Raw genomic sequence first — 16,166 nt, 5'->3', positions numbered from 1 at the left:
CACATTGTCAAACTTAATTTACCATCTCAAATAGGGCTTGCCAGGGGAGCCACCTTTCACAAATATTATTTACCCTGCTCATAGAACTATTGGCAGAACGTGTCCGCTCAGACCCAAATGTACATGGGATTAAAATTTCAAGCTGTGAACATAAAATTAATCTGTTTGTGGATGACATCATTCTTACAGTTACTAACCTCCTATTACCTCTCTACCAGGTATCCAGACTATTTTAACACAATACAGTGAGGTCTCTATAAAGTGAATACTAATAAATCTCAAATTTTACCTTTGTATATCTCTTCGACCCAAAATACCCTGTTACAATTGCAATTCCCATTTGTTTTGTAACAAAAAACTATCCTATTTTTAGGGATTCTCCTGCTGATCACCACAACCCTTTTTTTATGATCTTCATTATAAGCATCTCCTTCTTTGTTTGTCACAGGAGCCTGCTCATTTAAAAGAAGCAAGCTTTCTATTTCAGGGAGATTTGCCAAAATGTTTATACTTCCAAAAACCTTTTTCTTTTTTAGAACTATAACCATGTTTTTTTGGAAGCCCAAAAACTTAAATAATTAAATATGGCCATCTAGACGACCAAGATGCACTTCATCTAATATGTATTGACATAGGAGACTTGGAGGAATGGGACTCCCCAATCTTTTCCATTATTACACTGCATTATTATTATCCCAATTTCAATATTTGTGAAACCCCTCCTCTGACAAAAGCTGGGTCAATATGGAATCCACATTCCTCCACAATGTAAGTTTGCGACACCATCTTTTAGCCATTAAACTAGGCCTTGCTGTACCCTCTGTGTTCTACCCCACTATCGAGACATCCCTTAGTGCATGGGCAAACAACCCTCATTTAATTCCTAATGCGCATACAACCATGTGTATCACCCCACATATTCAAATACTGGACTATTTTTTCCACACCTTAACCTATCTGCATGGTAAAGTAGAGGTCTCACTAAAAATCTGTCCAATCTTTACAATTCATTTATGACATACCAACAACAGAATAATATACCTACATCCATATTAAACACTGTCTTACAATACACAATGTGAACTCTAGAATTCCAATTGATTGCTCTATTTATATGTTTTTTTTTCACAACCCCATTTTTTAACAAGGGTATCTCTAGATTTTAAAATATACTTAATAATAACATAGTCTTTAACAAAACTTTGCCAATAATAAAGGGGAATTAGAACTAGATACAACCATTCCTACATCAGATTGGTCCACATCTATCCAAAACACATCTATGAAAACCAGATGTGTGGACCATTGGAATTTGTATCAGAGATGGAATTAGCAAAATTAGCTATAACTAGACTATGGAACACTAACTTAGCACCTAATTTAGAGATAATAATACGCAATGATAATGATATGCAATGTATGTTTGAAAAAATGTTTTTCGTTACACAAAATAGATATAAAAAAATATGTCAAAATGTGGCTAAAAAATATAAAATGTACAGTGACTTAGCTATTGGTTGTGTTACTTTTAAATATCTTGTTCTTTTATAGTATTTTTATTAGTATTTACATATACACGCTTTGACTGGTACTTCAGTTTTTTTTGTTTTTCTTTTCTCCTTCAGTTTGTTATGTGGTTTGTTTATTTCCAATTATCCCTTCTTCTGGGTAGTCTCAGCCCCTCCTTGATTTTTCTTCCTATTATTTCCTTGCACCAACCCTCTGTGTGTACCTTCCTTACCGCCATCTTACATTTGTACTTTAACTCCAGACACTTTAAAATTGGGATTTCAAACTAGGATTAGGATTTGTAATATCATAATATTTGTCAACGTCTTCTATTGTAATGACACATGATCCTTTATTAAAGAAAAATTGAATCTTAAAATGCATTTTTTGCAAAAGAGCAACATGTGGGCAGTGGAGGTCTCTCAACAGAGCAGTTCATTTATCAGGTGTGTCCATTCTATTTGCTGTAAGAAATGTACCATGGGGATTGGACATCTTACAAATTTAGTACACATAATATGATCCCACAGGGAACACATAACCCAATAAAAGAAAAAAGCCCCCCTTTGCAGAAGACCACCCGGCAGGTAGCAATGAACTAAATGCCAGAAGAGCTGTCATTACCCGTAATGTCACCAACTATGAACATACATCAAGAGTCATCTGAAACACCAAGTGAGAACCCACACGCCCCCCCCCCAAAAAAAAAACACGCCTAATACAAACTGTTCTGGGAGGGTCTCCATCTGATATGTCAGCATAAGAAACCAGTGAGGGGCATCAGAAAATACAATTGTTTAGTAGCCAAAAATGGGAGGGAAAAACTACATTTAAAAAAAGACATAGCACAAAAAGTCTGTATTTTCCTCTAAAAGTGGAAAACAAGTTAACAAAAAGGCAGGACAATGCTAACATCTCAGTATACCAATATAGCCGCAGACGGACCAAAGACTCAAAACCAGCACCATATGCAATCCTGGCAAGGCATGTAAATAGTCTACAGGAGCCGCAGAGAGCCCAGGGTACGTGAACCACCTCAATGTGCGGACCTGGGTCTCCTCCAAGGTTCTCTTTACTGAAGTAGAAGGGGCTCCGGCTGGTCTCTGGAAACAGCCAATCAGGGAACTGGATAGACTCCCAGTCCAGGAACTGGAACAACATGGACAGATGTGAAGAATGAGTGATGAACAGCTCAGAGTGAATGTGAAAGATGCATCTACCTTTGGTATTATAGGGTTAAAGGGGTGCCCCATTAGCATAGCAAGTAGTTAGTCCAGGGATAATCCAAAAACGGGGGGGCAACATGTGTTGCACCCACAAGGAATCAGCTGAAACATCTGGCAAGGGGGAAATTCTAGCACCCTCATAATCAAAAGGGTCACAGGGCCAAACCTTTTGCATGATGTCTTCCTAGTGGGAAAAAAGGGTTCTGCAGAGAGAGTCACGTGATTTGCCAAGGTCACCCTGTCTGTGGCCGCCAACCTTGTTAACTCTATGAGGGGATGAGGGAAACATACCCAGCAATTAATTAAATATGGCCATCACCCTAGCCCAACAGTCACCACCAGCAGTCCCCCTGATGAGGATATTGGCAGAGTAGCATGTTAACAATGGGGTTTTGACTTTATAGGCCAATCATATTCAATTTCCACATGTGTATCAAAAAAACATACTTTTAATAAATAACATTCAGAACATAACATTTAAAACTCATTAAAATGTGCAAAAAACATATTCACATATTCCTGTCTGGGTTACCCAATCCTAGGAGCATACTCTGCTGATTTTCAATGCGTTTTTCGCAATCAACCCGCTTCTTCAGGAAAGAAAGACAGAAATATCTGTTTCCTGTGTCACATAAAGCCCTACCTTAGTAGGTGAGTGTGGGGACGTCACACGCAGGCATGCTAGAGCAGCAGTAAGCTCCTAAGCTGAATGGACACTGGATGAAAATATAGCTGACTACAAAGGCAATGTATGGTGGGATTAAAAGTAAAAACTGATTGAAAATTTGGATAATGGTGCTTACTAAGCTACTACTATCAAGAAATGGAAATAAAGAGAGGATAAATAAAGGATTTTGACTCCTAGAGCGTGATTTATGAAAGCTCCCCAAGGCTAGAGAGAATACACTTTCAGAAGTGAAGCTCAGTGATCCAGAAAATGGAATGGATTTTTAAAAATCATTTGCTTTTTTACTAGCAAACCTTTGAATCCTGGACCAGATCCATTCCAGGTTTGCTGGATCACCCTGCTTCACTGATAAAAGTGTATTCTTTCCAGCCTTGGAGAGCTTTTATAAATCAGGGCCTTAGTTTAAGTCATTGCTGTCTTTGCCTGAACTCACCTACTGAGGTGGGGCTTTATGTGCCACAGGAATCAGATATTTCCGTCTTTCTTTCATGAAGAAGCGGGTTGATTCCGTGAAACACATTGAAAATCAGAAGAGTATGCTCCTAGGATTGGGTAACCCAGACAGGAATATGTGAGTATGTTTGCACATTTTAATGAAATGTAATGTTTTTTAATAAAAAATATGTTTTTTGATACACATGTGGAAATTGAATTGACTGTCCCATTCATTGAGCTAACCCCTCAAAACGCAATTGTAAATTAAATTAGGGATGTGGCCATGTGTTAATTAGGTAGTTGGTAATTCTTTGTTAATTTACAGAGTAGCGTGTAACTGCTTCAAAGTCTGAACTCTATGAGATGGAGGGGGGGGGGGGATTTTTACAGTAGTCTGCTGAGTATCAATGTGGCCCACCTGATTCTTTAAATCTTCAAGCTACCACTTTAATGTGCCCTCAGTCTGAGAGGTCAGGCTCTCAAGGTCCTGCTATGTCACCAGGCAATCTAGATGAGCACTAATCTCTGGTGGAAGGGGACTCCACAAAGCTGACAAGTGATCAGAGAGAGCAAAGCAGTCAGGCAACACAGGGGGGAAATAGGGAAGCAGCACAGGGGTGCATGAGAGCAGGGGAGTATGACTCAGTAAGAGGCACTGAGTCCTGTCGAGCACTGCTGGCGGTGTGAGACGTCGCCAACTCATGCTCAGATGAACAATCTGTCAGTGGAAAGAACTCGAGCAGACAAACTTTCACCAGTGTCCTGGCATGTTCGGTGTCACCAAGAGCCAGATAAGGGCAAATCACACAGGGGAACAGTAAGTGGTGGGCATGAAGCTCCAAAGGCTTCTGCCATTGCTAGGCCTTTCCTTTATAGGTTTATGAGTGCATAATATTAGACTCAGAGTTGGGACCACTAGGGGGTGCTATGTATGGCTCTATGCTGGTGTGAGCTCTAAAATGTGCTAAGGTGCAGAATTCAAGTATCAGCTTGGTCTTCTCCAGAATCTCCAGTGGTGAGGGTGTTGCAATGCAGGCTGATGTCAGTTGTGGACCTTGGGCAACCCAGGGTGGATAGAACAGTGCTAAGTACAAAAATCAGCAAGTATAAGAGTAGTCTAAGACGGGCCAGGGTCAAAACAGGCAGCAAACAGGTGAGGTCAGAAGAGATACAGGAGGGTGAGGAGACATGGGGTCACATGACACTGGAGGGTGACAGGGGACACAGGCATCACCAGGTCACAAGGGATAGCAGGAGACACAGGTTTACATCAGAGGCACAGAGTCACTGAAGGCATAGGGGATTGCAGGAAGGAGCTGGGGACACTGGGAACGAGACAGGAACTGCAAGGGTTTAGGGCAGGGAAAATAGTAGATTGGACAATAAGGGGTAGAACAGGAGCTGAACGTGGAGCAGAAACTGGTGGACTCTGGGAATTTCATATACCAGTTCAGAACCTGCTAGGGGCTCGGCACTAGTGTGGAGAAACATTGCTCCACTGTGCCTGAGCCAGCTAAATAGCCCAGGTCTATCAAGAGGCTATCTCTTAATGAGCCAGTGATGCAGAATAAACCTGGAAAACCATGCACCCTACGGGTCAGAGCTGCCTGCATACACAGGAGAGAGGAGCTAGCACTTTAGCAGGAAGGAAGTTACTGTGATACATATCAAACCTACCTAATAATAAACATTTTTTCTTAATGCATGAGGTTGCTCTGCTCTCTGCTTTCTAAAGTAACTTAATTAGTTGCAATGGTAACCTTTAGGTTTCTTCTATATTCTAAATTAATTAAAAGCAGAACCTTTACTTCCACAAAAACTTCAATTCCTCCACCACAAACTTCCATTCAGTCCTGCACCATCCTGGATTTCTTCTTCCTATTGCAATGCGACAAGTCTTCTTCCTGCTTTTGCTTATGTCCCCCAATTTTACACTGTGTATGCGCAGGATTGGATGATGTTTCCTCCTGAAAATGAAAAAAAGTGCTGATCTCACTATACTTGATCAGCACTTTTTTTTACATTGAAGGGAAAGCAGCCAAAGCCTCCTGGGAAATGTGACGCATGTTTTCAAGGAGATTCTGGGTTACTACTTCAGTCCTCCTTTTCAATAAAAAAAAAGTATTAAAAAAAATCAAAACAGATATTTTCTTCATAATATAAGAAGGTTTTCCACCCTTTGACACAATGTTTAAAATGTCATAACAGATCTGGGTTAATGATACTTTTGAATGCTAGTGTACATATTTACCATTACTACTATTATACAGCACCATCATATTACACAGCACTGTACAAAGTGCATAGTCATGTCACTAGTTGTCCCTCAAAGGGGCTCACAATTTATTGTCCCTACTATAGTCATATGTCATTAACACAGGCTAAGGACAAATTTGGGAGGAAGCCAATTACCTTAGCTGCATGTTTTTGGAATGCGGAAGGAACCTGCAGCACCCAGATAAAACCCACGCAAACACAGAAAACCTGCAAACTCTATGCAGATAGTGCCCTGGCCAAGATTTGAACCTGGTACCCAGGACTGCAAAGCCCAAAATGCTACCCCTGAGCCACCGTGCTGCCCATAACACACTTAATAAAAGCAACCCTTATAACAATCATATAGTTTTATAAGTTCAATATTTCTATCCCCCATTTATTTCCACAGCCCCACTTAAACCACATGTGAATATATAAATGGAAGAAAGATAAAGAAACTGGAAATGAAAACATGAAAGCAAAACACATAGCTTGTCCAACAATGTCTTAAAAAAAAAAAAAAAACATTTAAAGCACTGACCTGGTACCCGTGAGCGTAGAAAATACAAGAATTTCCCATTTTTAGAGTGCATAATTGCTCGCTTAATGAATTCAACTACAGACTGACAGCGGTCTTCAAACTTGGGGTGACACCAGAGACTGAAAGTACCTATGAAAGGAAAGATGTGATATTTATCACTGAGGGCAAGATCTAAACTGCAATGAAAAATCTGAGCTGTATCTTTACTACTTAGAGAAAAAGCTATTAACCAAAAGGTACCAAACCATGTATACATAGTACACATGTAGTCGACAAGCTAAGTACCTGCATTGCAGATTGTCCCAATGCATAGTACTACACACCGGTTGCTTTGGTTGTGGTACATTTAAAAAAAGTAAATCAATAAAATTTCATATGTGATTTCCCTACACAAAACACAGAACCTTTTCCCCACAGCTCAACCTAGTACTGAATCACCAATCACTAGGCCTAAACCCTACCCAATTTTAAGAAATAACTTGCTAGCTCACTGCCCTTATTAGGATCTGTAACACCCATTTGGTTAAAATGTAAAGTAGAGACTGGATGTAATATATAACTGCACCACGAATATCAAAAAACATACAAAACTTTATTTATTAAATGTTTTTAGTGCCATACTATAAATATTGCAACAATGCATATATAATTAGTTATTGTTTATCACAAACATTATTAAAAAAACAAACATTATTATTAAAAAACAACAAAAAAAAACATGTTTGTACTATATTGAGGTAAACACAAAACTCTCCTACATCATTGCTCCACTAAATGCCTTATAATTATGCTCACATATTTACCTTTAAATAAAGTATATCCATGCAACAGTTAGGCCAGCACATGAGTAAGGACATTTCCTCAACACTTTTTAAAGATAGTGTATACCATCTGCTTTGAATTTGCTTTAGTCTAAACCCCTGTTGAGATCAACTGCCAAGATTCTTGTTCCATTCCACATGGGTAGCCAACAAGCTGTCAAAAAAAAGCTGTCAACTGTTTAGGTAAGGCCAGATGCCAAATGGCATCCAGTGTCACCTTCACATGGTTAATATGCATTTGTTTGTCTGTTTATTGACCAGAAGGTGAAACTTTACAACCTTACGATAAACAACATGCAGATGCAACTGTGGTGGCTCATCTAAACTCCAGGCTGCAGCCTGCACCTTTGTGCTTCCAGAGACTCCATCATGGAATAATTCATGGGAATACCCCAGGAGATGAGAGACAAAACACCAGCTGGGCAAAGTACTGGGTCTGCAACCATCTAACAAAGTGGCTCATGACACCGGTAAACTAGGGCATTGAGATGTAAGCTAGGCAGAAAGTGTCTACTTTATACCCAGCTGTAAAAAATTATAAAGTTAAAAATATATTTAATAATTCTTTAATGATTTTCCTAACCCACAAACAAGATTCCTTCCAGATTATGGTTATGAACCTCCCCGTAATATTTGGGGTTGTTTCTTGATACCACCAAGAAAATCATATATGATTGTGGAAATGTATTTCCAGTTTTTTGATTTTTTTGGTGTGTTCAACAGACTGCTTTTTGCAAGGACACTGTACACATAACATAAACATATTTCTTTTGTGTTACAAATTAAACGTTTTTTAAAAAATAAATCAGGCTTTTCTGGGACACATGGGTACCCAAACATTTGTCCCATATATCATAACAGCATAAACAGCTTGAGATCTGTCATATACGTGGGTGCAACACAATTTCTCCTCTGTACCAAAAGCTAGAAGTGGGATCTTTTGTAAACATAATATATTTTCTCCAATGAAACCACAGCCACATAGGAGAGAGATCTGGCTGAATGTAGGATCTGACAGCTGTGACCAGGTGTATCACCAGTGATTTTCTGTGTGACGACTACAGAACAGAAGGGTTGTAATATGGGGCATGACCAAAAGTTATCAACCATTGTTCTTATTTGCCTATTGCATCTCCAGTAAGTCAGAACAGAGGGTTTTGTAATCAAATTCCTGGTTCCTGCTACTTATAGAAGATTATTGAGACAACATGAGAATCTTATCTTTTTGCTTAAGGAATAAAGTGATGCTCATCTGCAATTCCCATGCTTCCAGGAAGCGTGCTGACTAATCAGGTGGAAGGCATTAAGAATATAGATGGTTGGATATGGTCTGCCTATGGCTAATAAAGGTGCTGGCGAATTGAGCTTCTGTTTTTTTTTTCTGCTGAAGATGTATCCACTTGCTGTATTTTTGACTCCCTATGGGTGGTAAAAAAACACAGAAGACTGGAACCACTTGTCAGAATAATTCCCAGATTTTGCAGCAGAATTTGGAGGATTTATTTTCTAGGCTCCATCAGTCAGTCAGCTTCCATGCGGCCTTCCAAGATGGCAGCATACAACTCTTTAGTTCCTGTTCTCTCATCAGATGCAGACTCTGTAAGCTCCAAGTTCTCGGGGGCAGACAGACCTAGAAACACCAGCAGGACAGCTCACCTTTATCAGGTTTTCCAGGCTTACTTCCCAGTTCTACCCATGAAATCCATTGTGGAGACTATGTTCAGTTGCCCAAAGGGGACCTGCAAGAAAGACATACGTGCTGATTTGACGTGCCTGCTCCAGACAGTAGAGGAGACAGAAGCTACCTCATCTACGTTGTTTTCCACAATCCATTGCCTACAGGACACAGTGAGTTCTCATGCCCAATACTTTCAAGTAATCTGAATCCATATTGATGATAAAGAAGACAGCCATAAGCAAAATATAATTCGCATAAAATGTCTCCCTGAGGCCACAGGCCCTATTGATCTCCAGGATACACTGGTGAGCATCTTCAACACTTTACTTGGAAGGGAATCCAGGGCAGAACTGGAACTGGACTGTGTACACACAGTGTCTAATACCCCTGCTTTCTGCAATGTTCTATGCCAGGTCAATTTTTACAGACTGAAAGAGGAAAACTTTAAAAGAAGTAGGGATAGAGGTTCCTTGGATTTTGATGGAGCTAATTATACCTTTTGTCTGGATGTCTCTTACGAACCATGGCAGGACACTGGGCCCTACGCCCTCTAACCAAGATCTTGCAGGAAAACCAAAAATCTTATAGATAGGTCTACCCATCTCATTTTTTTGATTCGCCATAATGAAAAGTTCAATGCACTATGCTCACAAATTAATACATGTTCAGATCCTCCAATGCCCGATGGGCCTTCTCTACAGATTCCTGTTCAAAGGGAATGGGTTTTGTCCGACAAACAACCACAGGAACAACAAGCGGGATGTGGCTGGTAGGTAACCCCCAACCCCACTAGGGACATACCTCACCTTCCTGGGATAAGAAGCATATATGTCATTAAGACACTAGTTAGTATATTTAATGTCTTTATTGTTTATTGTCAATATATTAGATTTCTTTCTTCCTTTTCTTTTTCCCTCTCCTCCTTTGGTTACCCTTCAAGGTCAAGTAGTGCTACATTTTTACTTTCCCATTGTGAAACATAAAAATAACTAGGTAATCAAGTATGACCCAAAGAAAGTAGGGAGTTGTGAGGTATAATCACATTACAATTTGTAAAAACATTAAAAACACTTTAAAATTTACATCAGCTTTCAAAAATATATGAATTCTTTTGGCTCATACAAAGGACAAAAGTGAATATCTAGTATGTCCAAGTCCAAGATAAACAGTGATATGTTTTCTGTTCAGAATAAACCTGCTTCTTCAGGGGAACATCACAACTGTACAAAGGTAGATTCAAATAACCTGTATTTGGAAAGAGATAAAAACCCAGGTACTGGGAACTCTTGCACAACAAGTAGGTTCTTACAGGTAAGTCTGGTTGATAGTTCAATGATTTAAATACAGTGGACCAAATCAAAGCTTTTGGGGCATGAGGACATGCATACAGAGAAAAAAGCCTGTTGTTTGCAAAAACCCTGACACCAACTGTAGGAAAAGTTGTTAAAACGGAATGGGGGCTCTATTAGGACTAGATGCTGATCATGAGGTTTGAAAATTAGCCCTCAATTGACTGTGTGGTAGCCAAACTGAGCCTTGAAGGTCCATAGATCACACATCGTAGTGCAGAGTTTGACTAATTCTCAGGTGTTCCTCAATATTCCAAAATAGGAATATCCAAGGGTTGGGCGAATCCTGGATTGTGGAACAGTGGGGTCATCAGGCCCGGTCTTGAAGGAACAAGCCCTGTTTAAGTAAGGAATCCCAAAGTGATAACACAACAATAACGGTAAGGGTGGGGGGGTGGACGGTAAATATAGAGTGTAGAATTGAGTTCGGATCCATGGAACTGAGGCTAGAGAGAAGGGTAGTGATTCATCTAGTGATACCCATAGTTTGTCTCTTTTTTTTTTGGGTCCAAACCAGAATCCTATGCAATACAGCTGATGTTCTTCCCCATCTTACCTGTTTAAATTAACAAAAAGCTCTGCTTTGTTTCGCCTTTGTTATACCTAAGCATCAAATTCCCAGGCTGAGTCTTGCACACACACAAACAGAATGTTCCCTGACAGGTACGTGGTGAACTGTAGGTTTGGCATTTTCACAACAGCACAGACACTCTTTTTACACCTTATATCAACCTACACTTTGAGAGACAAACAGGAAGTGTTGGGTTATCCTAGTTGGTGTATGAACGATGACAAGAAAAAACAATACACTGATTCCTGTCCTGAAAAAGAGGGCGTTCATCTGCACCCTGACAAAACGCCTGTGAATCCGTTAAATTTTTAAAATGTTTCTCGTGGGGTAAGTTTGGGCAACGGTTTAATTTACCTAGAACTTGCATATTTTCGAATGACATTTCTACTGTACTATGATGTTTCCAAAGTAAATTTTGTTATTGATGAAACAGCTGTTAATTAGAAATATGCAAAAGAACACTATACAAGTAATAAAAACAAGATTAGAACTGTATACCTTATAGGACAGACTGAAGGAAAATTGCTCTATCCCAGACTCTGTCATCTTCATAAGTAAGGAAGGTGATTAGAACTAATCCTTTGAAGAATTATCTGGGGGAGCTGACCAGCGAGGTACTGGAGGGTACACATGTTACGGAGTTTGTTTCAACGGGCTCCAAGATGTACGGATAAAGATTAAACACGGGAAAAAAAAACAGTTCTAAAAGGCATAATCCTTAATGTCGCAATTGGTTGGTTACCGGTAATTTTGACAGTTTGAAAGATCTTTTGTTAGATTATTCACACAATTCAGGCTATGGCAGATAGAGACTAGATCACTACAAAAGACGTAAAAGTGTGTTTACACAGAGGGAGACGACTTACTTGAGACTTTACCACTCTACTGTTCGGGTTCTAAACAAGAAATTATGGACGTTCATCAGCAGCACCCTTTTTCCTGCATTTTAGCCAGCCCTTCCAACTGTGGAAAGAGTTACTTTGTAAAACAAGTATTACTACACACCAATACATTGTCAAACAAACCTGATAATATTGTTTGATTTTTTGCATGTTGGCAAAAACTGTATGATGTTTCCTATTTGTTTACACATATTAAGTTTATTGGAGGTCTGCCTCAGACTTTTAAAGATAAAGATTTATGTCTCACTGGACAAGGTAAATTTGGCAATTGTTAATGATCCCATGGAGGCGGCTAGTGAAAATACAAAAAGCATTCACCAAAATATGCTCATCACAGAAATCTGATTATTATGTATCTTGTTTAAAACGTGTTTTGTCAGGGTAAGAAAAGTAGAACCATAAACCTTAACACTAAATATATGGTGCTTTTAAAAACCCACATGAAAAATTACGAATCATCACTCTGGCTAGACAAACATACCTTGGTAAAACATTTCTTTTTAGGCGCTTTTGAACACGATCGCCTTGTAGATATTTATTTGTAGATTTACAGGCAAACGCGCTGGAGAAGTTATGTTTAAGAACAATCCAAATCCCTCCAAAATTACCCACTATGTACGTGCAAAAAAGTCAGAACTCTAAAAAGTTTTTTTTATCACCTGGGTCATTCTTGGTTGTGTATGCTCTCCAGTTAGGATGTCTAACAGGATACATCCCAATTGGGACCTTCTAAAGGTTCTGATGAAAACGAAGCCCATAGTCAGAGAATCAATCTTGCCCAACGCTAGAAACGGATATTGGCGAGATCACTTTTAACATTCATAAAGAGGAAAGATTACTCTGGGAAAAAGACAAAAACACATTCTGAAAAAGTGGAGAAAAGCTATAAAGAAATTAAATGATAAAACGTGTTCCGTATTGGATCTCAGCTTGGGTTTGCTATACCTTTATTACCTAGTCTCATAGCTAATAGCATGTGCAGGTCATAAAGGAGCACGCTGAGAAAATGTTTTTAATCTTAAAACATGAACTTTCTAAATAAGGGATGATAAAGGGATCCGCTTCAAATGCTCCTGACATTCGGCAGACTCGTACACTGAGATTAGTTAAATACTACACCAAAATCACCTGCCGGATGATGAGAAAATTTAAAGATACACAACTGTACTACAGATATACTTGGCGTTTGTCAGACAAGGTAATAAAAAACATCAACCTTAACATTATTTATGCTGTCCTCGTCCGTTCAGAAACAATATACTGATGGTAACAAAAACTAACGATGTTGGGGAAATAATTAATCATGTCCAAGCACGATTTAAAGAAAATGCTGTTGTTAAATAATAACTGTTGTAAAAAAAAAAAAAAATGATTCAGTCTAGTGAGACAGCAACCTGGAATAGCATAAGGTAATTTGTTTACAGAGGTCAAACTATCCATGGGTTCAACACTCTGGACTTGGTGAGCACTGTCACACAGTATGCTAAAAGGTAAAAAGCCTCTGGTCCTGGTCAAATTTAATGTACCTTATACCGTGTTTCAAAATACAACAAAGAGAGAGCGGATTATTGATCTAAAACCAAAGACGCTCAACTAATTTGCACATCATCACCAGGAGTCATACAAGGGTCTCTACTCCCTAAAAGAAGAAGGATGCTACCTTTGTTGCAGCAGGCCTGGTTAAAGTTATAATTGTTTCAACAAGTCTGTATTTTGTGTTGTATTAACTATTGTTTGTATAGATGTATATTTCTTTTTAAACTACCTCCTAATGTGTGTTATTTACTCTTAATAAATGTGGCTGTCTTTGTTATGGCTCTTTATAACTACTCAATAAAAGATCAACCTTTTTTTTTAAAAGTTGTCTTCTTTTTTTAGCAATGCGTTTTATATTAAAGATGTATATTCATAAGATTGTTGTTTGTAAAGTACCCCGGTTAGTAAGAGGTTACGTTTCACGGTTGTTAGGAAGGCACATGTATTTGGCTTGTTAAGACTCTTGCAGGGACAATGGGACTGGGGAAGGGTGTGGCATATGCAAATGTACTGGTTGCAGCTGTGAATATTTACACAGCTGCTTTTTATTTTTATTTTTTTTTTATATTTTTATTTATTTTTCAAACAAACAACAGAGGAATTTGTAAACCATCAATTACAACATAATAGAAAATATCAACACAGGTGAATCAGCATACCAAATACTAAGAAATAAACAATACTGAGATACAGACATTAACTCATCATTACTTAACAATTATCCTGCAATTACATTCAGGTAAACAAAGTCTAACAATAGAGGATACATTAGGAAACCATCATAATTCTGCGTGAAACGTATTACAAGACCACAGGTGGGCCAGTGTTCAATAGCCTGGTGACATACCAGGAAGTCTGCTCAAACATGGATAATATACACCATTTAGTAGCCAGTGGTAGCATATTTATATATGACTCCCATAGCTTAAGGAAATATTGTGTCTTTAAATCTTTGTGAATTGAGGCTTCTATCCAGTCCATTTAGAAGACGTGTCTAAGCTTTATTAAAAATAAATGCAAAGTAGGGGGGCGTGTGCTTATCCATTTATGTAAAATCGCCTTCTTGGCCACCATTGATATAATTGCGAGGAGTCTGCTGCATCCTCCTAGACCTATTCAGACAATACTCCAAACAGAGCCCAGGTAGGAGTAAGTGGGAGGTATGTTACCAGGTGGTTTAGTGCAAAGCGCACCACCTGCTTCCAAAATCTATTAACTAGGTGGCAGCCCCAAAACATGTGGAATAAATCTGCATCAACTGCATCACATTTCAAGCAGTGGGGCATCTCACTCAAACCCATAAGATGGAAGCAGTGTAGAGAAGCATGTGCAACGTGAAAAAATTTGAACACCATTTCTCTGTACATGGAGGAGAGAATCGCCCTCCAAGCTCTACGATAGTCAGACAGAATTTCTGTTGGGGACCTAGTCAAAAGAAACACATGCCATCTACTTAAACCTGTACTCCTCTCCACATAGTTAAGTGTTAATTTGAAAGCCAGATAAACTTCATTATGGCTCTATTTTCTGGATTCGGCCTAAATAACAATTTATCCAGAGCATTGGTCCAATCGTTATCCGAAAGTCTCCGTGTTATTGTGGAGACAAAGGAGCGGATTTGATGGTATGCAAAAACATCTCTTTCCATAAAAGGGTAAAGAGACACTGCATCTGCGTAGGAAATGGGCTTCTTGGTCAGATTATTAGTGAAAGATTTAACCGTCAGTTGTCGTATCACCCGTCTCTCCCCAACCGATCAACCCTGGATTACCAATGGTAAATCTGGGTTATGCATCAGAAGGTGAAGGGTAGAGTGACTATTTAGTTGGAAAAATCCCCTTATCTTGTGCCACATTTGCCAGCCTGAGTATGGGTATAGTCAGAGAATCAATCTTGCCCAACGCTAGAAACGGATATTGGCGAGATCACTTTTAACATTCATAAAGAGGAAAGATTACTCTGGGAAAAAGACAAAAACACATTCTGAAAAAGTGGAGAAAAGCTATAAAGAAATTAAATGATAAAACGTGTTCCGTATGGATCTCAGCTTGGGTTTGCTATACCTTTATTACCTAGTCTCATAGCTAATAGCATGTGCAGGTCAGGTATTTAGGCCGAATCCAGAAAATAGAGCCATAATGAAGTTTATCTGGCTTTCAAATTAACACATTATACAATTCTACATTGGGGAAATTTAGCCCTCCATTCTTAACAGATTGGTGCATAAAATGCATGCTTACCCGTGCTCTCTTGCTTCCCCAAACAAAAAAACAAAATAATTTATATAATTCTTTGAGATCTGGTTGGCGAAGCAGGATTGGTAACAATCAGGGAACAAAATCATCTTAATTAGGCTCACTCTGCCCAGATAGGAGAGAGTAAATGAGGACCAATTGATTCTTAACAACACGCCACAGCGGTTTGACATTGACATTGTACAATGCCGTTTTTTTGGTGATTTGAACTCCTAGGTATTGCAGTTTGTGCTTGTACCAGACCACAGGTTAAAAAGAACCCCAAACAGGTCTAAGACAATTGGTCAGGTGCAGGGCTATGGATTTATTCAAATTAATAGAGTATCCAGAGACCGAGCCGTACTGGGTAAAAAGCTTCAGAATAGCCGGGGGGCTAGTCTTTGGGTCAGTAATATACAG

General features: G+C 39.0%; 1 protein-coding gene across 4 annotated transcripts in view; it reads right to left on the bottom strand.

The window, feature by feature from the left end:
• SOCS7 (suppressor of cytokine signaling 7) overlaps positions 1-16,166 on the bottom strand; it is a 190,073-nt gene that overhangs the window by 56,042 nt on the left and 117,865 nt on the right. For 3 of the 4 annotated variants that reach the window (XR_011921318.1, XM_072414916.1, XM_072414917.1), the window contains one exon: positions 6,656-6,784. The exons of the other annotated variant lie outside the window; for it this stretch is intronic. Coding sequence is in view for 2 of the 3 variants with exons in the window: in XM_072414916.1 (XP_072271017.1) it covers positions 6,656-6,784 (129 nt within the window). In the remaining variant the exon portion in view is untranslated. The remainder of the gene's footprint in view (positions 1-6,655; positions 6,785-16,166) is intronic. 4 annotated transcript variants of the gene reach the window in all.

Source organism: Pyxicephalus adspersus, chromosome 6, assembly GCF_032062135.1.
Source record: "Pyxicephalus adspersus chromosome 6, UCB_Pads_2.0, whole genome shotgun sequence".
Lineage (NCBI taxonomy): Eukaryota > Metazoa > Chordata > Amphibia > Anura > Pyxicephalidae > Pyxicephalus > Pyxicephalus adspersus.
Note: the sequence above shows the minus strand (reverse complement) of the source record. Positions and strands in the feature narration are given on the sequence as shown.